Raw genomic sequence first — 23,231 nt, forward strand, 5'->3', positions numbered from 1 at the left:
CTGGGTCCTGGACGCCTCAGGGGACATTATGGGGACCCCCGGGCAGCCTGCGGGGCGGCTCCACGCCATGCCTTGGGGTCTGACTTAGATGGCCTGGCCCCTTAGGTAACACTGGCCGTCCATCCTCCTGGTGGGTGCTGGGCGGGACGACTGCATCCGGCAGCCACCACTGCCGCACGAGTTCTGTGTGGCTGAAGCTGGAGAGGGTGCACAGCCCAGTCGCCGGACAGCCCGACCCAGAGCTGGTGCCGGGGCCAGGAGTCAGCCCTCCCGGGGCCTGCCTGGGGGAGTCGGGGGGCTGGGGAGCCCCAGGGGTCTGATCCCACCCTACGTCCTCAAAGCCCAGGGCAGGAGGGGCAGGGCCACACCCTCCCGCGCCCTGGACCAACCCCCAGCTCTGCGCTGTCCATCAGTGAACCAAGTCACTTCCCCTTCAACGCCGCGGCCCCCCAAGCAAAGGACGAGACAGACTAGCGAGGCGCAGGTCAAAGGTTCATATCTTTTTTGGTTTCATTTTTTTTGTTTTTTGCTTTTGTAAAGAAAAATAAGGCTGCATTTTCTGTCTGAAACAAAACCCAAGTAAAACCCCTCCCAGCTAGCCTGGCCCGTGGGGCGCTGGGCCCGGCTGCGGCTGCGGCGTGGAGAGGAAGGGACTGGGGAATGGAGTTTGGTTTTGTTACGCAAAAATAAAGTTAAAAACAACACACACTCCCACTAGAGCCCCGGGCCAGACAGGGGCCACTCCAGGCTGGACTCCTCTGGCAGCTGGACCGAGCCCTGTGGCCACCCCAGTCCCCAGGTGCCCACCTTCTGGGTGGTGGACGGGGCAGGAAACAGGACTCCCAGGGCAGGAAGGGGGAGGGTGACGTCAGCACTCTCCTCCCCAAGGAGTTAAAAAAAAAAAAAAAAAAACTATTAAAAAAAGCACCCAAAGCTTAAAAAAACGAAAGCTCCCTGGCGGGGAGGGCCGGGGGCTTTCCTGCCCGCCAGCAAGACGCCTGGTGAAGTGTAGAAAAATAAAACTAACCTCTATCCCTGAATGGTAGCGAGGCCCCTCCTCGCCCATGTGGCCCCCCCCAACACCTCACAGAACCCCCCGGGGGCTCACCCTTGCTGCTCCTCGGGTCTCCAGTCCCGCGGGCAGGAAGGGTCCGGGCACAGAGGGGTCGGAAGGGCAGTGGTGGCACCCAAGGGAGGGGGCAGGGGAGATGGAGGCCATGGGGGGCTCAGGTACGGCTCAGGGACTGAAAACCCAGGGCCCACCGGGGGTCTGGTCTCATCTGAGGTCCAGGGGCTCAGGTGAGGATCCCTGTGGGCAGCAGACGAGGGAGGGCCAGAGAGCACCTGGGCCGTGTCCTCACGTTGCCAGGAAGTCCTCAGGGAAGGGGGCCCAAGGGAAGGGAGGGCAGGGGCCTTCTTAAGCCCTGAAGGCCCAGCAGGGCCCACGGCCTGCCCTGGGCACAGCCGACAGGAAGGGCCAGCCACACGGGGGCAGCAATGCCACGTCTGGAGGCCCGGCCCTTCCACTGGACTGGGCGAGGATGCAGTGACCAGGGACCACCCCTGCCTCCCCCAGGGAGCTCCACCCGGACTGGGTGTACAGGAGGAAGAGGTGACCTCGCCGGCAGGCTCCACCAGATGGCAGGGAGGGGGGCCGGGGCGGCCGGCCCCCGGGATCCTTGGCTTGGGGACCAGAGTCAGCACCAAACGACGGAGGTGAGGCCTCGGACCCTCGCGGAGCCTGCGTGCGCAGGTGAGGAGCCGGCGGCCCGGGCGGGCGGGCCAGCGAGGTCGGGCCCGGAGCCGGCAGTGGTGGCAGCAGCGCCCGGCGCTCGGCGGCTCAGCGCAGGCTCTGGTACAGGTAGGCGGAGGTGAAGAGGGCGTTGACTGCCAGGCTCACGGCCAGGAGGCCCTGCACCAGGGAGGGGCCGAGCCGGCCTGCGGGAGCAGAGGGCGCCTGTCAGTGTCCCCAGCCCATGAGAGGACAGGGCGTGGGGGCCTCGGGACCTCCCCGTGGGGAAGGGGCACGCCTCTGCCAGCTTCGTACCCGGGGCACGTGGGGTGACGGCAACAGGCACCTGGCCTCGGTTCCCCCCAGCTCCCCGGTCTGCCTGACGGGGGCGGCGCCGGCCTCCAGAGAGCCCTCGGCTCCTCCGCTCAGAACTCAGCACACGCGCGCCCCCCACCCAGGAGAACTGGTGTCGACTCCTGGACCCCAGCGAGCAGGGGAGCTCCAGGCCAGTGTGGACAGAGGCAGGCCACAGGGCCAACGCCGGGACCCGGGCTCTGGGCTCAGTACCTGCGGGGCCCCAGGAGGCTGCCAGGGCCGCAGGCCCCCTTCGCGACCCACGGGCGGGACACAGACCTTTCCAGGCGCCGGCCTCCTCGGAGCACCCCCTGGTGGTGGTGTCCACTGCACAGGTGGACGACTGGGACGAGTCGTCTTCCTTCTTGATGCACAGGCCGCTGCAGCTGCGGTCTCTGGTCGGCATGGACCTCACGTCTGCGGAGAGGAGGGCCAGGGTCTCAGCCCCGGACAGTGCTCAGCTGGCCCCACCCACTTGCCCCCACCCCTCCACCCCGGGAGCAGGAGGGTGGGGCACTGCTGGGGGGGACGGTCTGGGTCAGGAGCAGCCAGCTCAGCAGTATGGAGGTCCCCTCGGAGGGGGCAGTGCCTGGCCTGGGGGGCCTCGACCGCCCCCTCCGGCCCAGTGTGGCCAGATCGGACACTGCGACAGGGAGTCCACAAGTTCATGTGCAAGTTCTAGACTTCAGATGTTGGGCCAAAGTGCTCAAGACAAAGCAGAAACACCGTGGCCTGGCTGTGCGTGAGGGATCTCCCACCAGTCCCGAGGAATACAGGACCCCAGGGGCAGCCGCGAGACATACGACCAGCCAGCAGAGGGCAGTACCCGAGGGACTCAGGACACCAGTCTCACTGGGTGTCCAGCCTGGGGAGCGGGGAGCGGGCATGCACACCGGGCTAAGAGCAAGGCTCCCCCGCCCCCAGCAGGCTCCCAGGAGGGCTGGGGAGGCCGTACCCACGCTGTGCTTCAGGTCCCGCGCTGGCTGCCTCTGGGGGAGCTGGGGCGGCTCCACGGTGAAGAGGCTGCTGTTGGGGAGCGGGTGCTCGTCTGAGCTGCTGGGGGAGTTGGGGGCCTCCCCGGGGGGCGAGGGGAACAGCAGCAGCTTCTGCCCCTTCAGGTTGAGCCTGGCAGGGCTGATGAGGGGCCTGCGGTGGCGCAGGGAGCCAGAGCTGGAGGCCACGGAGCCGGCCACGGAGGGCGCCGGGGAAGGGAGGGGGGAGGCGGGGCAGCTTCCAGAAAGCAGAGAGAAGTAATCTGCAGGAGAGAGGTGGAGGACGGTGAGGACGCGGGCACAGCTCAGAACCGTGAGGACGCGGGCACAGCTCGGCTGCTGGCACGGAGCCTGCTGTGCGGAGGTGGGGGCAGAGGGAGCCCTGGGGACCCGGCCCCTCCCCCCACACCCCTCGGTTTCTCCCAAACCTGAGCACAAGGCCCTGCTGGGAGAAGTCTGGAGATGGGAGGGCCTGCCGGTGGCTGGGTCTTGGTGCGTGATGTGTCTCCACCCGTGACCCCCCCCACTCCCACCCGACCCTCGTCACCGCCACCCCCACTTCCCAGGAGAGGAAACTGAGGCAGCTCCTCTGTCCCTCCTCAGGACTCCTCGCCTCCTTACCTGCAACAGGGACCTCCCCAGATCGGGACACCTGAGACGGTGGGCGGCTCCCGCTGAACAGGTAGCCGGAGTCTAGGAGAGACACGGCCTGTCAGGCTGCTCACTCCCCATCTGTCCCCCCACCCCGGGCTCCCAGGGAAGATCTGCCAAACCCCGATCTGCCGTTAACGCCACCCTTCCGTGGACACAGGACCACTGCCTGAGGTGTGCTGGGCACATGCCCAGTTAGAAGATACAGAAACCGCAAGGCATGCTGGGCCGTAGCAAGAGCTGGCCTGGATGGCTCCTCGGGCTCCTTGTTCTAGACCTTTCTTCCTTGGAGGGCCCGCTTCCTCCACTAACCGCAGCCCCAGGCTGCCTGTGTCAGACCCGAGAGCCCCAAATGTGCTCTCTTCCCATGTCAGGTGCACCCCAAGAGCTCGGCCCAGTCCCCCTCACGTGACCTATGACTGGGTCCCAGCGTCCAGCTGAGACTGCTCGCTGCAGACGTGGGCCAGCCCCGTACCCACAACCCCGGCCCACCAATCAGTCCTCCCAGGGTCCTTTCTACAGAGCCAGGAGAGGGTCTCCCTGCTGGGCATGAGCCGTAGGACGCGGGGTGGGGTCTGCACAGAGAGGCTGAGACAGCAAGCCGGATGCTGGTCACGTGAGCCGGTCACCTGCAGGAACCTGTCTCTGGGATCCATCCCGGCAATGGGGACCCAGGGACCGCATCCGGCACCAGATGGTCTGCACCCAGACCAGGCCTGCAGAAGCCGGTGGCCGCCTCAGACTGGCCACTCCTAGGCCTTTGCCTCAGGCTGGCAGGGAGATGGCACTGTCCTGGGGGAGGGGTGGGGGGTGGGAGGTCCATCCTAAAGGCCTGCACTGGCTCTGGGAGCCTCTCCTCCCAAGGGGCTTCAGGCAGAAGTCCCAGCCCCTCCACCGGTAGTCAGTGCTGGGGCCCAGTCTGCCCCCACCCCACAAATCAGGGAAGAGTGAAACCACCCTGCAGTGAGCTCGAGGGAGCAGTGAGCGGCCAGGGAGGGGCCTTGGCTGGCACCAGGCCCCCCAGCCTAGGAGAGTGACGGCGGCCACGTGTGTCCAGGGCCGGCTCCAGCTGCTTCCCTGACGAGCTCACTCCCTCCCATCACAGGGCAGACTCCATGGCTCCCCTTCAGATGAAGGGATCAGGAGATGGGCGCAGGGTGCACGCACCTGCCCAGGCCTACGCCTTGTGCGCGAGGCCCCCGGGGCCCTGGCTGCCCCCAGTACTTAAATTCCCCGCATTTGACTCTCATGGCAAATCTGCGCGGTGCACCTCACCGGCCCCAGGTGTCACAAAGGTGACACAGCAGCGCAGATGTGCGGCGTGGGCGTGGGCTCCACGAGGGGCAGAAACTGCTCCCCTCAGAGGTCAAGTCCCCGCCTGCACGCCCCGGGATGACAAACCAGGATCAGCTTATTTCTACGGCACAAAGCTAGCCATAGCGCTGGGGCAGTCGGTGTGGGACTCTGGTGCTGCAGAGGCCCGAGGGTGCCCCCCCCGGAGCACTCCCTTAGGGAGGGGACCGGCTGCAGGCTCACCAGGTGCCCACCCATGGAGGCTCCACCAGCACGCAGGGCCTGAGCCGGAACTTGCCTGCCAAATCCCCGAAGCCTGGTGCAGGGCCTGGTGCTGGCCTGGTGCTGGCCTGGTGCAGGGCCTGGTGCTGGCCCAGGGCTCAGGGCACAGGCAGCAGCCAGCCTCCCCCAGCCACCCGGCTCATGGTTGGCTACCCAGAAACACCCAGAGTGCAGGCCTGCCCAATCCGACCCAGCAGGCCCGAACCCCTTCCCCTCGGCTCGGAAGCTGCCTCCCTCCAGGACCTGTCCCTGCTGTGGGGCACGTGCACTGCGCACAGGGCAGGGCTAGAAGCGGCCTGAGGAGCTGAACCCCAGGTCTCAGCAGCAGAGGGCCCCCGGGCTGCCTGACACAAAGCTGACGTTGTCTGACTGCTCATTGCCAAGTCTGGCGCCTACAGCAGCTGAGGGGCTGACGTCAGGGAAGAAAGGGTCAAGGCACAGCTCGCGAAGCCGGCATCCCACGTGAGCATGCTGGTTCCAGTCCTGGCTACTCCGCTTCTGGTCCAGCTCCCTGCAGATGTGCCCAGCAGGTGGAAAATGGCCTACGTGAGAGAACAGGTGGAGATCCGGGCTCCTGGCGGCTGTGGCCATTTGGGGAGTGAGCCAGCAGAGGGGAGACGAGCATTTCGTCTTGGTATCCCTCTCTGTACTGCCCCCTCTAACCGAATGACCCAGGCCGCCCCTCACGGTCACGGAAGGTGACTCCTGCCTGGTGGTCTCCCAGCGCCAGCCCCAGGACACAGCCCTGCGTGAGGCAGCCCGGGATGCGCCGGGATCATCACAGGGTATGTTTACAACTGGGTTTGGGGGCAAGCATTAGCAGATAGGACGCCGGTGAGACGCCTGCGCAACACCCCCCCCCCCCCCCCGCCCCGTGCCTAACCTCGAATCCCAGGTCTGGCGCCTGATTCCAGCTTCTCGCTAATGTGCTCTGGGGGGCAGCCTCCGGTAATGGGGTCCTGTCACCCACACAGGAGACCTGGCCTCCTGGGTTCCTGCTCCTGCCTCCCGCCCCAGGCCCAGCCCTGGCTGTTGTGGGCATGCGGGGAGAGAACGGGCAGGTGGGAGTTCTGTCTGGCTCTTTATGAATAAATACCTAGGAGCTTCTTAAACATGGTATTTAGCTTCCTGCCATGGACCTCCTAGATCCTGCAGGGAGAGGCAGAGGACGGGACCAGGCACTGGACCTGAAGGGAGTGCCAGTCCTGGGGCCACACTCAAAGGCCTGGGCATAGTCTCAGTAACAATGGCCAAGCCCCAGGAGGCACCAGGCGCCCCCATCCACCCACGAGGGACATTCTACGGCCAAGGGAAACCGAGGCTACATCCCTTGGCCAAGGGCAATCACTCCAAGGTACGAGTCCAGCTCTGCCTGTCTCTGCAACAGCAGGAGCTCTGACCACCGGCCTGCACTGCCCCCACCTGGCACTCGCCGGAGCCCTGCTCCGTCCACCAGCGCCTGCTGGCCCCTTACCTGCTCGAGTCAGAGAGGGGATGGTTCCCAGTGAGAGCGCCCGGCTGAGGCGGCCGGGCAGCGAGGAGGGCGAGGCCCGCCGGGCAGACCGGAACAGCTGCTGGCTGGTGAGCGGCCGGAAGCCAGGTGGGGTGGGGATGAAGAGGGATGGCGAGGCGCCTCCAACAGCTGGGTAAGGCACGGCCAGGCTGGGGCTGGTGGGGCAGAGGCCAGTGGTGTCTCCTGGGAGGTACCTGCAAGGGCCCGTGGGGCACGGGAGAGAGAGGCGGAGGGTCAGCCAGGAAGGTTCTGGAAGCGGCCTCCAGCCCCTCTCCCGTGCTGCGAGGTGGAGCCCGAGGCGGGGTCCCGGGGGAGGCGTGCGTTAGTTGAAGCAGGAAAGCGTCCCGACCACATTCACGCCATTAGGAGCAGGTGGCTGGGAGGCGCTGGTGTGGCCCACCCCTCCCTGCATGCCCCTCCAGCCCTCAGGCTCACAGCAAACTAGATCCACTACGAGTCTCGGTATTAAAGTGACACTGTCGCCCTCGCCGGCCTCACCCCAGCCCTCGCCTCGATGCAGAACGGCCAGCCCTGTGCCACACGCTCAGTGAAGCTTCCCGGACTCGGATTCCTTGCCACCTCCCACGTTGGGCCCCGGGGTCTCAGCTCAGAGACACCCTCTGCTCCCCACTCTGCCCACGGGTGGCCTCAGGCACTGGAAACGCCCCTGGGACACAGAAGGGGAGGCGGCCCAGACAGAGCCTCGCACGGGACACACGCCAGACTCAAACTTAGCAAAGACCTGCAAATGACCACAAGGCCGCCTTAAAGACAGGTGACAGTGTCTCTTTAACTCGAGAATGGTACAAATCACACCACGGGGCCTGGCGGCCCCAAGCCACGGGGTCAACCATGCTTCTGGTTAGGGCACCCGATTACAGGGGAGGGTCAGAGGCAGTTAATACATTAGCCTGCCATCCGGGTGGAGCATGGGCGTCCAGCCTTACCTCGCTCCCAAGGGACAAAGGAGCCCAGAGGACAACGTGCTGACCAGCGGGCAGGCTGGCCCAGCCCCGTGGCGAGCTGGGGGCTGGCTAAGGTACCCGTGCCCACCACGACCGAGCTCTCGGGGTCGCTAGCCCAGCTCCACGCCACCCATCTCTCCGCCTCTTTTTTCTTCCTTTCCTCCTACGCATCTTTTGTAAGGCAAGCGTGGGATCAGCCGCTGACATCGGGACAACCGTGTGGCCTCTCTGGCCTCCCAAAGTCCCAGGAGGCTACCTGGACCAGAGGCAAGGCCTAGTACTGGAAATCTAGCAAGTCACCAAGCGCTTCCGGACCCCCAGCTGGACACACCCTCGCGCTGCCCTGACCCACGTTCTGAGGGCCTGACGCCCACCCCTCTGTCCCCAAGGCTCTGCGGAATCCGGTCGCACTGCTAAGCAGGGAACAAGACTTTGTAGTCATTTCAGAACCGCGACACCCCTCGGCAGGGTGACACCATTGCCTGGAATGGCCCACGGGAGGTCACATTCAGGAACCTTGGGCCGCGTGCCCCGTCACGCAGGACCCCCATCACCCAGACCCCACCCAGGCCCCCAGCTTCTACACCCACTCCTGCTGCACAGGGGCGGGCCAACTGTGGCCCTGGGACAAGAACCTGGGGGGGGGGGGGGCGCATGGAGCCAGCAGCATTGGCTCAGGTGAGAGGAGGGCCCGAGTCACAGCATGGGCTGCGGGGGAGGCCAGCTAGGCACAGAGGCTCCGGGGCCCTCCGGCTTCTGTCCATGCTGCTTCCTGCCCTGGCCCGGGCTCAGCCCAGGACGTCACCCAGTCTTGTCCACTCAGCACAGGGCTGGCCCCAATTCTGGTGCCGCTGAGAACGCTGGAGTGAGTTTTCTGGAAGTCTGAGCCCTGTTGCCGCATGCCTGGGCCAGCGTCACTCAATGAGCCACCCTCTTGCAGGGCAGGGTTGGGGGAGGGAGTGGGAGGTCTCTACGAGGCACTCGGGCAAGCAGCCCTGAGGGTTTCAAGGGTGCAGGGTGTTTCCTCCGGGCACGAGGCCCTTCCTGGACAGGGTCTCAGAGTGCAGGCCCCGTTTGGGTGCCCGCCGTGGGCAGGTGACTCGGGCCGGCCGGCGTGGTCACTGGGATGCTCCTGACCCCAGCGGGAGACGAGAGGTCTTCTCGGGCCAGCCCTGTCCGCGTCCAGAGCCGGAGAGCGAGGCCCACACTTTAAGCAGTTTATTCAGACAGGAAAGAGAGGCTCCAGCAAGGCAAGCGAGGACAGCCGGCACTGGCGAGCGGCATCACCGTCACCGTCACCCCCCCACCTGACTCCCGCGCAGGCACCTGCACCCCAGACCCTCCCCCCCCCTAGGGCACAGAGGCCCTCTGGAGAGACATGGAAGAAAACAGGCAGGAAGTCGTGGTGCCTGACGCCCGCCGGGAAGCAGAGTCCCAGAGGCATTTATTGACGACACGGCGGCCAGGGCCAGGGCAGTGGTTACAACACTGGGGGCACTGGACATCGTCCACAGCTCTACCACACGAGGGACAGGTGAGATCCGGCCACGGCACACACACGGGACACGGGCTCCTTCCAGGACTGGGCGGGGCAGGGCGAGGATGCTGGGGGGCTTGGAGTGTCCTGGGACAAGGGTGGGATGTAGAGGCCGAGCCCCTCCCACTCGCAGGGAGGGTCACCAGTCCTCAGGGGGCTCCCGCCCTGCCGGGGGATGGTCTGACCGTGGCCCCCAGGGGAGGGGCTGAGCTGCCTGGCAGGGGTAGGCCCCATCCAGGGCAACCTGCACTTCCTCCAAGTAATGAATGAGACTTTAAAGAACACACGGGTAATTAAAAACGTCACACAACAGGAAAGAGGCCAGGGACGCTTCCGTTGCGAGCCCTGTCCTGAGAGTTTCTTCTGTGCCCACCAGAGGGCAGGAGAGACACCGCCTAGCAGGGCTCTGCTTATCCTAAATAACTTAAGTCAGACACGCACAGGGCCAAGCAAAGCGGAAATCAGCACACAGCTGCCTTCCTCAAGCCCAGCAAGGGTGTACACAGCCGATGACCCAGGCCTGCCACCTTCTCTCCCACCCCGATGGCCGTCTGGGAGTGAAGGGGCAGGCAGGGTACCCTGGGCAGAACCCCCGCCTGCTGCGTAGGGGCTGTGACCCGGCCACACCTCGCCAGAGCAGCAGCCGGCACTGGGGCACTGGGCACGGAAGCCCTGGCATCTCGACTGCCCGCTCCACCCCCGATCACCACGTGCACTGAGCAGTCAGAGGGGCTCTGGGGGGCAGGGCAACTCCCTAGGCCCCCTCCCCCAACAGATTCACAGCACCACGCAGGAGCTCCCCACAGGGGCTCTGCAGGGGCTGACCAGGGTCCCCTCACGCAGGTGTAACCCGCGTCTGTGTCCTGGGCTCCAGGGCACGGGGTGGGGGGAGGGGGCTGGTGCACTCGGGGCCACACCTGGTGTAGGGGTTGTGCTCCGAGTGACAAGTGGCACAACACAAGATCCTGGACGCAGGAGCCGTCCAACCTACACAGGGTCACCAGGAGGCAACCGGCAGGTAAGGGACAACCTTGTCCACGTTCCTCCTGGAGCCCTGGCATCAGCCCCCTGGCCGAGCACTTCGGCATGGGGGCAGCACCTCGATTCCCAGAGGGTCCCCCCTGCTACCTTCTGTGAGGTCAGCACCCACGCATGTGCCCTGGAGAGGGGCCACCTCTCATCCAGGCGCTACACGGAGCCGACAGCAGGGGCCTGGCCAGGACACACAACTGGCAAGGAGCAGGTCCGGGGCTCGTCCCTGGGGCTGTGACTTTGGGGACGGGATCTCCGGGAGGCCCCCAGGTGTTTCCACAACCTGTGTGACTCGGTGGGGGGGGGGGGGGGCATGTGGCTGAGGCTGTGAGGGCTCTGGGGCAGCCCCCACAGAGGTAGGCCACTGGAACCCCAGTACCCAGGAGCCACTGCCAGAGGCTGGGGGAGGCTGGCGACACTGGCACACTTGAGAGGAACAAGGTGACAACGACCCAGTGTCACTAGGGGCCTGTGTGTCCCGCGGGCCCATTAGCTGTGCCGACCCAGGGCCCACAGAGGAGCGCGAGGAAAAATGGGTGGCCAGCAAGGGCAGCCCTGCAGGGGGCGAGGGCAGAGCGCACCAGGGAAGCTGACAGTAAAGAGGGGGTCAGTAGCCTCCCGAGCCAGACACCTCCCACCACAGCCTCAGAGGGGCCGTGCTGACGACCACCATGCTCACAGCCAAGGCCAGCCTGGGCCATGGACTGCATTCTCCACTCTCGGGGAAGGAGTCAGGCTGCAGACTGACCCAGTGGTAACAGCCGGACGGGATGGACCAGACAGGAGGTTCTGTCTGGCTCCCTCTCCCCTTTGTGCCCCGAGTCTGGGTGGTGGGGCCTTGTGGCAGAGGCCCAGCCCACAGCCCCTGAGCGGGGGCTCTGAGGGACAGGAGGGGGACAGCCGTCCAGTGGTGTCGGAACCTTTCAGAAGGGTCAAGTGGGGCCCGTGGAGCCAGCAGGAAGCCACGAGCACAGGCGGGCTGGGGGCGCGGCCCCTGTTCTGCTCACCGGCTCTTTGGCCAGAGAGGCGGGGGCAGCGGGGGCACCTGCTGGTGCTGGGGGGGCAGGCAGAGGCAGGGCTGGGCCCTGGGGCTCTAGGAGAGGCGGGCGGCGTGAGGCAGTAAGAGCAGACAAGACCGAGAGGCCTGCCCGGCGGGCCTCGGCGCGGGCCTGGCCATCGTGTCCTCCCCCCGCAGTCAGCGCTGCTGCTCTGACCTTCGGGGCCGGGCGCGCCGCGGGCCCGTCGCCTTCTTCGTGGCCACAGCTGCTGTGAAGCCCATCAGGCAGCACAGGGACGTGGTGCTGAACTTGAGCGTGTCCAGCCAGCTGGGCGAGGCGGCCTGCAGGTACTGCTCGGCCAGGTGCAGCCCCAGCAGCAGGGCCCACAGGCAGCTGCAGAAGGCGTCGATCCTGCGCAGCCTGCAGGGGAAAGGCGTGGTGAGCACCCTCAGGCGGCCCCCCTCACCCACACCCAGCCGACCTCAGAGCCTGGGCCTCCTCCACCAGACACCAGGCAGCTCCGAGGCGTCAGCTCGGCTGTGAGGAGCGAGGGGGCACCCAACAGGGCCTGCCACAGGCCACAGCTCAGGAGGGAAGGCCAGGCCTGAAGACCCCCGGGTCCCCAACCAAGGGGGCAGGTGGCTATCATCACCCCAACTACATAGACAGGAGTCTGGGGTCTCTAGGCGAGGGGGGAGGAGGGTGGGCTGCTCCCACGCCAGTGCTCCAAGGCAAGTCATGTGCGCTCACTCCCAGCCAGCAGCCCTGAAGAACCGGCTCATCTCGCTGTGTAGGGAAGCCTGGCCCCGGGCTGTGGCCAGTCAGGCCTCTCGGCTCCTGTCCCCAGGCACCAAAGCAACCTGCACACCCGCAGCACCCACCCTGCCACGCCTGGGCCCTGCACTCACCTGATGCGGCCAGCCAGCAGCATGGCCAGCAGGCAGGTGAGCAGGCCCAGCGCCACGACGCCCGTCTGGTGGCTCTGCCCGAAGGCCCAGGCCTCACGCAGCTTCTCCGTCGCGGGTTCCGGCAGCAGGCCCAGCAGCTGCCGCCAGCTCTCAGCCCCAGCAGCGGTGCCATTGTCAGGCGTGGCGGAGCTGTTGCCACCAGGTGGCAGGGCTGGAGGCAGGGCGGCTCCTGGGGCACAGGGGTCGCTGGGGCCGTAGAGCGCGGCGGTCAGCAGGAAGGCGCAGGCCAGGAAGGCCAGGGCGCGCAGCAGGACCACCTGCACCGGGGCCTTGACCGCCGAGGAGCAGAAGCTCTGAGGGGAGAGCAGCAGGTCAGCGAGACCCAGATCCACCCACGGCCGGCCCGCCCCACGCCGGGCAGGGGCTCCGGCCAGCCCCACGCTGAGGGCACCTGGCTCCTGATGCTCCAGCCCCGTGCCCTGCACCTCCCACCCCCCTTCCGGTGGGGAGGGGCACTGTCCCCCACCTTCTCTTCTTACTCATTTATTTACTTTATCTGAGAAGAGAGACAGAGACCTCCCGTCCGCTACGCCCAGGTCACTGGTTCATGCTCCAAACGCCTGCAAGCCAGGAGCTCCAGCCGGGCCCCCACACCGCAGCAGGGAGCCCGCCCTCACCTTCTCATCAAAGAAATATTCTCCCTACGGCGGTGATCTTACACCACACCAGATCAACTTTCCATTCACCGCATCAGGCTGTCACCAAAACCAGTCTGACTTCAACCGAAACTACAATGAATGCACAGACAACCTTGGCGAAAGTGAAAAGACGGTGGCATGGCTGGGCCGCCACAGCTGCAAGTGGGGGTCACGGTGCCTCAGGGCAGCATGGAGGCTGCTGAAGGAGCACACGTGATGGTCTGGGGACAGCACCAGACAGTGAGGCCGCCCACAAACCTACGCTCAGGGACACACAAAGCCAGAGCTGCCGATGGGGTCTCTCCGCTGGGGTATGCCCACTCTGGCTGCTGACACGAAAGGACCCAAGGGGCAGGGTGGGAAAGTGGCTGCATGGGCCAGGACCAGTTAGCCCCCCAGGCTCACCGGGGGGCCTGCCATGCGGTATGGCGGGTTAAGCTACAGCCTATGGCGCTGGCCTTGCATGTGGGAGCACTGGTTCGAGTCCCAGTCGCTTCACTTCTGATCCAGCTCCCAGCTAACACGTCTGGGAAAGCAGTGGAAGATGGACTTGGGCCACTCATGTGGGAGACCTGGATGGAGCGCCAGGCTCCTGGCTTTGGCTGGGTGCAGCCTCAGCTGTTGTGGCCTTTTGGGGAGTCAACCAGCAGATGGAGGATCTCTGTCTCTCTGTGTCTCAACTCTGCCTTTCAAAGGAATCTTGCAAAAAGCAGGGCCAGCCTCGGGCCACCGGGGCCCAGTCTGCGGGAGGCCGTCACCGCCACAGACCTGCGTGTGGGGCTGGTCGGCCTCCCGGCGCTTGAACTGGTGGCTGAGCAGCAGGGCGCGCAGCTGGCGGTTCTGGTGCTTGATGTAGTACTCGACGGCCGCCTGGCACGGCCGGCACAGCTTGTACATCTGCTCCAGGTGGTGCCGGAACACCTCGATCTCCTCGTCGTACCTGCCCTACGGAGCGACACGCGGGGGCTGGCATCTCAGGGGCTGGGCCGCAGTCCTACAAGGGCAAGCTGTCCCTAGTCTGCCCACAGTGCACCGTGACTCGGGCTCCGGGAGCGAGGCCGGCACAGGTGGGGCCTGCAGGGGGCACAGCACCCTGGGGAGCTCTACTGCCCCGGGGACGCACCCACCCCGGGAGCTGGGCTGGGCGCTCTGCTGCCAGGCCTGAGAACCCGACTCAGGGCTCCCTGGAGGGGGAGCTGGAGGGGGGAGGGCTCCAGGCAACTGGGAGGCAGGGCCGCCTCTCTCCCTGAGACTGGGTCTGAAAAACACTTGAGGCCCTGCTGGGCCTGCAGGCAAGTCCACCCCCAGCTCCCTCCCTCCCCGTGTCCAAGGGGGACAAACCTCTGGTCTGCAGTGGCAGGAGTGGGGGCTTAGCCGTTTGAGACCTGGTGCACCCAGAAAGCTGCCTGGTGCCAAGCACCCTCCCGCCCTCCAGACTCCCTCGAGTCTCCCTGCTGGCACAAGCTCACCCTGTTCTCCCTTCCAAACCGCACCTGGGAAGCTAGCGTCTCTGGGTTACAGGAAACATGGCCTGCCAGGGCAGGCGGGAGCAGCCAGGGACCAAGGCCCTCGGGTCCCACGGGGGGCCCCGGGCACTCCCGCCCCAGCCATCAGAACCAACTGCCCATGGGCAAGTTGAACCCTGAGGGGGCGAGGACAGGACAGTCACCAGGACCCTCCCCCTTGCTCTTCGCAGGACAAACCCTCTGCACTGGCAGGCACGAGGCCTTTCAGGGTGCACCCAGGCCTGTACCCAGACAGCAGTGACCGCAAACATGGGGGGCAAGAAGCACGGCTCCCCAAGATGGGGGAGATCCCACACCCCGGCAAGCAGGGGTCCTGGGCGCCCTGGCCGTGCCGGGCGGTCGGGGCAGGCGGCCTTACCTCCTCGCGCGGCGCGAAGGCAGCCAGCTGCTTGATCTTGGTGGTCTGGTGGTGGCTGCACCTCCTGCACAGCAACACCTGGCTGCTCACCCACTGCTGCGGCTGCGCGGGGTCGCGGGGGCTGGGGGCGCTGCTCACCACGTGGTTCAGGTGCTCCATGTACTGGGCAGGGATGGGCTTGTTGTAGTCGCCGTTCTGGGGGGAGGGCGGGACCGAGTGAGCAGCGGGCAGGCACGGCCCGGGAGTGACGGCAGAGCCCCTGCTTTACCTGCAGCAGCAGCTGCTTTTCCAGACCCTCGCAAGGACCTTGCGGGCCCGCCCACGTGCAGAGCCCCCCCAGCCTGACTGCCACCCGGAGCCGCCTCCCACCCCAGGCTTCTCCCTGGCACCGAACCCTCAGCTCTCAGAGCTCAGCTTGCACATGGTCAGCAAACCGTGGCCCGTGGGTGGGCCGCCTGGCGGTGTGAGCCAGCAGGCTCGCTCCTTCACGTCTAGTTCCCGGCTGAGCTGGGTAACTGTGGCAGAGATCACACGCCCTGCAAAGCTTGCAATGTTTTCTGGCCACTGCAGGAAGTGCCGGCCCCTGCTCCAGGGCAGAGCTGAGAAGGCCTGGGTGTGCACCCCAAGTGTGTCACCTTTAGGAGCGTGACTTTTGATAAGCTGCCACAAGCCCCAAGCCTGCTTCCTTCTCCTTAAACAAAGGTGCAGGGGAAAAACCGTGGACTGAAGTGAGCAAGACGGAGCGCGGCCAGGCCGGCAGAGGAGGGGTGTGGGATGGGACAGGGAGCAGCGCAGCGCCCCCGCCCGGCCGCACCTCCTGGAAGCCGTTGTACTGCTCGCAGTGGGGGCAGTCCCAGCAGTTGCGGTTCCCGTAGGGCACGAGTGTGTCCTGGTTGCAGAACCAGCAGTTGACCATCGTGTGCGTTGGCTTCATCCTGCGGGCCGAGGGACACGGAGTCAGCCTGGGGGACCGGCCTCCAGGGAAAGGGTGCTTGGAGCAGGGTCTGAGGGCCTCTGGACTGGAGACGCAGCCCAGGAGCACAGGACAGCCTAGGGCGAGAGGGGAGAGGGGAGAGGGGCGGGGGCAGGCTGCCGTGCCCTCCCAGGAGGACCAGCCCTTCAGCGAGGCACCCGGGGCGCAGCTGGGCACTGCCCACACCCCCACACTCCACCTCTCCAAGAGCTCAGATGTGGGGAGTGTCGGGGACCAGTGCCCAAAGCTCAGGGACACCCCTCCCCCACGGGTCCTGGTCCCAGGCTCTGCAAAGTCTCCGTGGGAGCTGCCGGCTTACAAGGGCTTGCTGTGCCTCCCATGGGGTCCCCAGGCGAGAGCGCCACGGAGGCTGCGGGGTGGGGGCTAGGACAGCTGCTCCTTCCTTGGGGGAGGCAACAAGGGTGGGCAGGCCCAAAGTGTTCCTTGCCGGACACATGTGCGGTGACAGGTGGGGCCTGTGGGATAATCCGGGCCCAGACACTGGGGGATCTGTGCTCCAGGCCCCTCCAGCTGCCTCGCTGGCTACAGGGCCTCGCACACAGCGACTGCCCAACAAGCTCCCCCAGTCTCGGGAATCAGAAACATGGGTCACAAACAGCAGCTGCTGAAGCCTTGCTGCCCCGCCCTCTGCTCTCCCCCATAGGCTACCTCCAGCCCTTGTCCCTCCCTCTGCTCTCCCCCACAGGCTACCTCCAGCCCTTGCCCCGCCCTCTGCTCTCCCCCATAGGCTACCTCCAACCCTTGCTCCACCCTCTGCTCTCCCCCAAAGGCTACCTCCAGCCCTGGAACCCGGCCTGGGCCCCTGCAGAACAGGCAGCCACCCCCGTACAGATGGCCCTGCTGGCTACAGGGCCAGATGGCAAAGCCGTAGGGTCTTCATTCTGAGACAGGACAGATCCAGGGTCCCCTCCTGGAGGTGTGCCTTCAGGAAGTCCCCAGTCTCCCATCCTCGGTGCCCACGATGGTAGAGTGGGAGCAACCACAGCACCATGGGTCCTGCGTGTCACAGGATGCAACGACACAGGTCAGAGGTGCCCTGCGAAGCCAAGGGCCAGTCTGGTCTCTGCCCTGCCCCTCCACTTCTTGCCTCTGACCACGGGCAGGCTAAGGGAGTTCTCTCGTCACCTGTCAGTTGGGGACAAAAACACCTCCCTCTTGGGCCTGTCTCAGAAGTGCTTAACACGAGCAGGAGTTGTGGCGCAATGGGCTGTCATCCATGTCAGAGCGCCAGTTCAAGTCCCGGCTACTCCACTTCTGATCCAGTTTCCTGCTAATGCACTTTGGGGGCAGCATGTGATGGCTCAAGTGCTTGGGCCCCTGCCACCCACATGGGAGACCCAGGTAGTGTCTGGCTCCTGGCTTTGGCCCTGCTTTTGTGGGCATGTGGGGAGTGATCTTCTGGTCTGTCCTACACTCTGCTTTTCAAATAGATGAAAACAAGCAAACATTTTAAAAAGTGCTCAGCATAACTGGCCCAGAGGAGAGCAGTCGCACACTGCGGCAGGGGGGTGGGGACCACTGGGTGGCTGGGGTCCCCAGTAGCCTCTGCCCCACACCTCCTCTCCCCCTACCCAGAGCCCCAGCCCCAGCCAAACGGTCACTGTGACAAGGGACCCCCAAGCCTGTCCACAGCAAGGCCCGCCCTGTCCCACTGCTGTGGCCTCACAGACCCTCTGTTTCACTCCTCACCAGTCACGGAGCCTGCTGAGAGCCCCTTCCCCAGAGAGCCACGGGCAGGGCCTCACGAGTGACAGGAGGTGACAGAGGTAGGCGGTGCCGACCATGGGGCTGCGGGGCGGCAGGAGGCTGGGGATCTATCTTCCCGCTGCAGTGCCCGGTCAGCGCCCCGGGCAATGAAGCACCTGCTAATCTGTAGCTGTTTTATAGGCTCCATAATCTTGTGTCGGGCACATCCTGACCGCTGCTGACCGGGCCGGGGACCTCATGGCCTGATGGCCCTCGGCCCTGTCACCCAGTCTGAGGGGGAAGGCGGCAGTGGGCAGGGCCTGTGGCTTCCTCTGGGGCGTGCTGCCCCTCCTGCCCCAAGAGGTCACTGTTTCCACTCGGACCCCCAGCTCTGTCACTAGGGAAAGTGCTCCTCATGTGTACAGGAGCCTGGCCTGGCAGGGGCTAAGATAGGCCCCTGGCCCCCTCGCCCCCACCCCAGGGGCCAGCGGCTCCAGCTCTCGTCGCTCGCCACCCTCGGTAATCCCTGCAGGGCCCCATCTCTCTCCGCCAGAGCGGCTGCTGCCCGCCCTGGCCAGGTGGTCTGTGGCTCCTTTGTGCAGCCCCCAGCCCATGAAATCCTTTGGTCTGGCCCTGCCAAGGCAAGTGTGGGTGGGACTCGAAATTCAATACATTTATAGCAGGCTGATTTTTGAGCTGATCACTTTGTATGGCCCACGAATTATGTCATAAATATCCAACGGCCCTTGGCATTTAGCAGCCCTGCTGGAGGCTGGAGGTCTCGGGAGACGCACAGGGACCCACAGGGACCGAATCTCACTCCCTGTGCCCTGAGCTGGCTTCCCAGACACATGACCGTGACCCCGCCCCACAGAGGAGTGCCCGCAGGTGTCCAGCTCCAACCCAGCCTTGCCGCCCAGGCTTCTGCTCACGGGAAACACGCCCAGGTGTCCCTCATCGACTCTGCCCACTTGGTGGACAAGGTCTGAGGCAAGGATGGAACGTCCGTGCCAGGGACACGAGAGGAAGACAGGCCCCAGAGAGGTCCAGGCTGTGGCCCCAAGCCCAGGCCCCACTCCCGGCCAGGCTGCTCTCCCAGCTAAGCTCCTGGCAGCCCTGGGTGGGTGGGCCCCTTGCCAGGAGCGGGGACACCCCACAAAGCCCAGAACACACAAAGAAGCTGACGCGTGCCTCTGACATCGAGTCGTAACAACGCGTCTGTCCTGGCATCTCACCGCCCTCGTGTCCTAGGTGTGAGCTCGCAGTGGGGTCCTCGGCCCAGGAACCCACCCGCTGGGGCTCAGCTCTGCCGCGAGCAGCCGAGACCACGGGAGGCCAGCGTAGCCCCCGGCCCCTGGGCAGGGCACAGCCTCTCTGAAAGGGGCTTGGAAGACTTTCGAAGTCAGGCCGGCTTCCTTGGGGTCCAGCGAGCTGGAGGTCAGCACTGGCAGGGCCCCAGCGTGGCTCCTCGCTCGCTCCTCTGCACTCGGGCAGGTGACACACGGGTTGCCCCATCTGACTGCAGAGTCCACGGAGGCGCCCACTGGGCTTCAGTGACAGCGGCACCAAAACACAACTCGGCATTGCCAGGACAATGGGCTTCTGGCCCAGAGCAAAACACGCAGCCTACAGCGAGACAGCAAACCTGCAAACCACCCCTGCCCTGGGCAGGTGTGCCACCCCAATCGGTTTACCAAACACCACGCCAGGCTTGCAAAACCCAACAAGACACTCCACTTCTGAGCCAGACCCGAGGACAAGGACAGCTCCTGGGAGAGCCGCCGTGTGGGGCCTTTGCCGCCGCTCTGAGGAATGGGTGAGCTCGCCAGCAGGGCAGCACGAAGGCAGGGACTGCCCAGGTCAGAGGGGACTCGACGAGGGGACACACTGGGCCACCGAACCTGAGGCCGCCTCCTCTCCACCCACAAACACTGGACAGCCGACAGCCCCGGTCAACCCCCAGGCTCCCAAGGGGGACGTCCCTTGCAGAGAATGAATTCTGGACACAACCTGAAGCGGCAAGGGGACACAGGAAGCGACCGGTCACCGTGACTACCGGCTGGAGGGGCGGGCAAGCCCAGGGAAGTGTGATCTGGGTGGCCAGCCGGTGCTGTGCTGGGTGGGCACCCAGGGCAGGAAGCTCGCTGACAGGTGACGTGGGCACGAGGCCGGGCTCTGCCACTCAGCAGCCGGGGGATGCAGGGCAGGCACGCCACTCTCTACAAGTCTGTTTCCCCACTGAAAAACGGGGAGAACACCAGCACCTGCCCCAGCGTGGGGCGCCTGCCGAAGGAGGGGGCAGTGTTCACGTGCCGCGTCAGCACTGGAACCACGACGGGAACCGGGCAAGACTCCCCGAGGCGGAACCAGGGTCAGCCCTGACCGAGACCCCGAGGGAAGCCAGGGTCAGCCCCGACGGACCTGAAAGCAGAGGCCGGGGCTGGAGGCGTCCGCTCTGTCCACGGTCCCCTCCCCTCGGCGCCGAACCTGCCAACAGCACCCAGCGGACCCACGCTGCAGCCAGAGCTCCAGTCTGCGCCCTGGAGACGGGGGGACACAGCCTCCCCGTCCTGGTCTCTCTCGGGTCAGCCCAGCAGCCTGAAATCCGGCGCTCCAGGGGCCGTGTCTGAGAACCGTCCTCCCAACACACCGGACCCCTTGCAGTCTGCCGCCCACCAGGGAAAGGGCTTCGGGGGGTCCTCCCGGCTCCTGCTGCACCAACTCTCCCAACGCCTTAGCGGGGCCCCAGACTCCGGTCCGCAGGGGAGGGGAGGCCTGTGACACAAGACCGCAGGAACAGCCACAGCGGGGGCCCAGGAGTGACCGGTTGGGCACCGGGACCCCTGGAGCGACGGCTCACACGTGTCCAGGAGGCACAGCGAGTTCTGGGAATCGGGCAAATCGTGTCTCAGGACCTCAGCTCCCGCGTGCCGCTCGGCCCAGGTTCAGACCCACTGGGACCCACCCTGGGGTCTGGGCCATCAAATCGTGTCTCAGGACCTCGGCTCCCGCGTGCGGCACGGCCCAGGTTCAGACCCACTGGGACCCACCCTGGGGTCTGGGCCATCAGGGACGCCTCCGAGCCCGCAGCTCCCTGATTCCTGGCTCCCGCCTGCTCCTCCGCTGAGGCTCATCCATGCTCACCTCTTCTCTCTCCCTCCGCGCCCCTGCCCCAGGAGGCACACAGTAGCCAGACCGCCAGGGTTCGAGTCCCAGCCCCGCCACGAGCCGAGCACCCCCCCCCCCGCGCGCGCAGCTGCGAACCCACTCGTACTGTCCCTAGAAGGTTCGCACGGCGACACGACCGCCTCGTCCCCCAGAGCCGGGTTCGCAGGCGCAGGCTCCAGGGACACGCGGCTCCAGTTCCAGCAATTGGCTCAGCCCCGGGCGGATGTGAGGCCGGAACGCGCCGGCAGGGACCCCTGGGGGCCGCGCGGCCTGGCCGTTCTCCGGCAGGTGCGAGGAGCCCATGAGCCCCCAGCCACCCCCCGACAAGACTCGGCTCCAAACTCGGTCTCGGGGTGGGGGCGGAGCGCGCCGGCCGCGGGGCAGGCCGAGGGCCGCGCGGGCCGGGCCCGCGCACTCACCTCCGCGCGATCCGGTAGAGCAGCACGCCGGCCGCGGCGCACGCCGTGACCCCCAGGCCGCCGGCCAGGCCGGCCGTGGGGCAGCTGGCCAGCAGCGCGCTCACTCCCTCCATGTCTCCCCGCGCGAGGGCGGCGGCGGCGGCGGCGGCGGCGGCGGGGCCCCGGCTCGGGCCGCAGGAGGACGCGGGGCGGCGGCGCGCGCCTGCTCGCGCCGTGACCTTCGCCGCTTTGTAGCCGGCGCGGGCCCACCCCCTGGCTCGGCGCGCTCCCGCTGCGCAGCCAATCGGGGCGCGGGGCGAGCGCGGGGGGCGGGGCGCTGGCGGAAGCTGCGGCGCCCCCGCGCGGCTGGAGGTGGAAGCGGCGCGCGTTCCGGCGCCCAAGCCCCGCCCCGCCCCGCATGGCGCCCGTCCGCGCCCGCGCAGAGCCGAAGCTCCGGCTGCGGGGAGCTCGCCGCGCGGCGCGAGCCCACGGAGCGCCTGAGCATCTCTAGGCTGCGGTCTCGTCTTCAGACGCCTAGGCGAGCCCGGCCTCTGCGCTCCAAGTGCAGCTCCTTGAGGCACCCCAATGGTTAAAAGCTTGCGAGGAACGCGCGCGCGCGTTGAATACCCCGGGACCCCCGCCCTGCACAAAAGACAACCGTTATGAAGAGGTGTTGGCCTGGGACGACGGTACCCTGTGTGATTTCTTCTAAAGGCAGTACGTACATTTTTAGAGTAGTCCAAGCTTGAATAAAGCCTCGTGTTTGTAAGACCCAATGACCTGGGCGGGGATTACGCGTGTCGATTTGAGCGAAATCCCTGGCTCCAAAAAAAGATCAGAGATCTTTGCATCTAAGGGCACAATACGTTTCAGTGTTTCCTGAGGTCAATATCGAGTCCTCGCGGATGCTAAGGGTTACTACAGGGCGAACGTCACCTGTGCGCATGCAGGAGGCCGGAGGACTGACCGGAAGCTGAGCCCCAGGACCCCAGAGGCTGAGCGTGGGCTGGACTCCACCTGCTTCCTTGGAAATGGGTTCCGGAGCGAAGGCCAGCGGGAGCAACCGAGGTGCAGCTTCGGGGTCTGCTAGGCCCACCCGTGTACGGCCGAAGTGCGCATCCAACAGGGCCCCGCAGAGCCTCGGTGCGCGCACCGACCGCTACCATCGGCTGTGGATTTGTACCTTGAGTGAACAGGACCGAACGACTTGCTGGACGCTGGCTTTGGGGGCGGCCCCTCCAGCAAGCTCCCTGCCCACCCCCACCCCCACCTTATTCACTTAATCAACAGGCGGTGCAACCAGTCCCGCGTTGGCTACCTTCGCACTCAAATCTCAAGCCAGTCACGCTCGGAGCCTGTGTTACTTGTTAAAATGCGGACCACACGGCCTGCCTGCAAGGTTGTCAGAACTTAAAGACGGCACCTGGCAACCTGCAGAGTGTGTGGCACACGCCGCGCAGGCCACGAGGGCCCTTAAGGCACGAAGACACGATGTAAAAGTAATTAAACCCAGTGGCTAAGCCTTGCATAGCTTAGATGCTTCTCCTCTTTTATAGATAAAATATCTGAGCTGAAAGGTAAAGAAGAGAGACAAACCTCCAATCCCTGGTTCCAACCCCCAGTGGCCACAATAGATGGGGCTCGGCTAGGCCAGGCCAGAAACAGGAGGCCTGAACTCAACCCAGGTCTCCCACGTGGGTGGCAGGGACCCAGCGTCCTAAGCCATCCCCTGCTGCCTCCCAGGGTGCTCATGGGTAGGAGGCTGGGATTGGAACAAGGCACTGGTAAGGGATGCGGGCGGTCCAAGCAGTGTCCTAAACCCCTATGCCAAACCCCCACCCGGCAATCTGATTCTTAAATCTTTAGATAAAATGTGAAGAATTCAGGTTTCTGATGAACATGGACATAGAAAGAGTTTACTGAATGCTTCGGTTAGAGCGCGTTTCTGGACTGGGGAGCCCTTGCCGTCACACATTGTAGAAGCACCGGAGCCTCACCGAAGTCACTCATTCCTAGATGGCTGTCGAGAGCTTGACGCCACCAGCCACCCTCCCCCCGACTACAGAGCTGAAGATCAGACGCAACTTCAATACAGCTGAAAATTATCCTCCCGCCCAGCCACAGCGTCTGCCATTGAATCTGAAAT

At 65.6% G+C, this 23,231-nt stretch overlaps 1 protein-coding gene across 4 annotated transcripts; it reads right to left on the bottom strand.

Annotated features, from left to right (window-relative positions):
* Positions 1–485: 485 nt before the first annotated feature.
* Positions 486–21,365, bottom strand: TMEM201 (transmembrane protein 201). 4 transcript variants are annotated; one of them, XM_008265959.5, is made up of 11 exons: positions 21,107–21,365; positions 15,654–15,774; positions 14,840–15,034; positions 13,724–13,900; positions 12,258–12,610; positions 11,566–11,769; positions 6,779–7,011; positions 3,700–3,771; positions 3,042–3,341; positions 2,366–2,503; positions 486–1,938 (listed from the first exon to the last, which is right to left on the bottom strand). In XM_008265959.5, the coding sequence occupies exons 1-11, from the start codon at positions 21,217–21,219 to the stop codon at positions 1,841–1,843; spliced, it is 2,004 nt and encodes a 667-aa protein (XP_008264181.1). In that variant the 5' UTR covers positions 21,220–21,365; the 3' UTR covers positions 486–1,840. The 4 variants fall into 4 exon arrangements, with proteins under 4 accessions (XP_008264181.1, XP_089157641.1, XP_069935430.2 ...); XM_089301515.1 differs by lacking the exon at positions 21,107–21,365 and adding an exon at positions 20,794–21,056; XM_070079329.2 differs by lacking the exons at positions 486–1,938; positions 2,366–2,503 and adding an exon at positions 5,701–5,846 and having other exon boundaries at positions 3,051–3,341.
* Between the last annotated feature and the right edge of the window lie 1,866 nt (positions 21,366–23,231).

This window comes from Oryctolagus cuniculus, chromosome 7, assembly GCF_051225735.1.
Source record: "Oryctolagus cuniculus isolate XC-2025 breed Fujian yellow rabbit chromosome 7, ASM5122573v1, whole genome shotgun sequence".
Lineage (NCBI taxonomy): Eukaryota > Metazoa > Chordata > Mammalia > Lagomorpha > Leporidae > Oryctolagus > Oryctolagus cuniculus.

Excerpts from the sequence above, each read along its gene's own strand:
- TMEM201 (XM_008265959.5), bottom strand. The coding sequence starts at position 21,219 with ATGGAGGGAGTGAGCGCGCTGCTGGCCAGCTGCCCCACGGCCGGCCTG. Across the intron at positions 12,611-13,723 it reads CCGACCAGCCCCACACGCAG|AGCTTCTGCTCCTCGGCGGT; the intron begins GTCTGTGGCGGT and ends CTCTCCCCTCAG. Across the intron at positions 2,504-3,041 it reads GGACCTGAAGCACAGCGTGG|ACGTGAGGTCCATGCCGACC; the intron begins GTACGGCCTCCC and ends TCCTCTCCGCAG.